Source organism: Polypterus senegalus, chromosome 1 (assembly GCF_016835505.1).
Source record: "Polypterus senegalus isolate Bchr_013 chromosome 1, ASM1683550v1, whole genome shotgun sequence".
In the NCBI taxonomy this organism is placed as follows: domain Eukaryota; kingdom Metazoa; phylum Chordata; class Cladistia; order Polypteriformes; family Polypteridae; genus Polypterus; species Polypterus senegalus.
The window spans coordinates 30,134,482-30,135,637 of NC_053154.1; the positions used below are offsets into that span (position 1 = coordinate 30,134,482).

General features: G+C 35.4%; 1 gene segment (V, D, J or C); it reads right to left on the reverse strand.

Annotated features, from left to right (window-relative positions):
* Window positions 1–393: 393 nt before the first annotated feature.
* On the reverse strand, window positions 394–926 carry LOC120523760. The segment is given in 2 exon segments: window positions 394–779; window positions 872–926. Coding segments are annotated over 2 exon segments (369 nt in total).
* Window positions 927–1,156: the final 230 nt, after the last annotated feature.

Here is a 1,156-nt window from a genome sequence, read left to right on the forward strand (position 1 = left end):
AAGGTACAAGAATGTTTCACATATTGACTTTCAAAGAAAAAAACTGTATTATAAAAATACATGTATTTAAATGGTGGGCTGGCGGCCTGCCCAGGATTGGTTCCTGCCTTGTGCCCTATGTTGGCTGGGATTGGCTCCAGCAGACCCCCGTGACCCTATGTTCAGATTCAGCGGGTTAGAAGATGGATGGATGGATGGATAGATGGATAATGACTGACTGACATGTATTTAAAAATAATTGAAAATGCAATATTGTACAACAACAATAAAAATAAATAATAATAATAATAATAATAATAATAATAATAATAATAATAATAATAATGTAATTATTTTTCATAATTAATAAAGTTTTAATTTATAACACAGTTATTGAAAAAGGAGTAACAGCACATTTCCTACATTTTCGAATAAGTAAACTTTACATCTGTATTTTACGCTATGTTTTTGTGCGGCTTTCTAATTCATGTCGCTCGCTGTGTGCCTAGCACAGTAGTAGACTGCGGTGTCGTCGACTCTTAGATCGGTCATGTGTATGTAGAAGTTTGAAGAGTCTTTCGAAGTGGTGAATCTTCCTTTTATTGAAGACGCATAGCCATTATCTGATGAGGTATAGAAGTGTAATAGCCATTCCAGACCTTTTCCAGGCGCCTGTCTAATCCAGTACATTCTGTTGCCGCTTAACTCAAGCCCTTCGACTGCACATTTCAGCTGTAGACTTGCCCCTTGCTTCACCTGCTGTGGATCAGACTGCCTTAAAATGACTGCTGTCTTAACATCTAAAGAAAAAATGAACAGACTATTAGAATTAAAAAAAAAAACTGCAGACAGAAACCTCGACAAAAATAGATAGATAGATAGATAGACCTACACAGTACATATGTTGTTAAGAGGTAAAGGCAGATATAATTTGCTGACATTTTTCCACGCTGTATTCTTTCCTTTGTCTGAAGTGTCTGGAGTCTTAAGTAGCTCGCCGCTCTCCGTCATTTGCATAGACACGCATTCTTTATATGCAGGGAGTATAGGAGAGTATTTTTGCAGATAGTATCCTGTTTTGTTTGTTTGTTGTGGTAATAAATATTAAAGATTACATCTTTGATGCTATTATAATTATCTTAACTTGTATGTTTAAAAATTATGCCATTGCAATAAC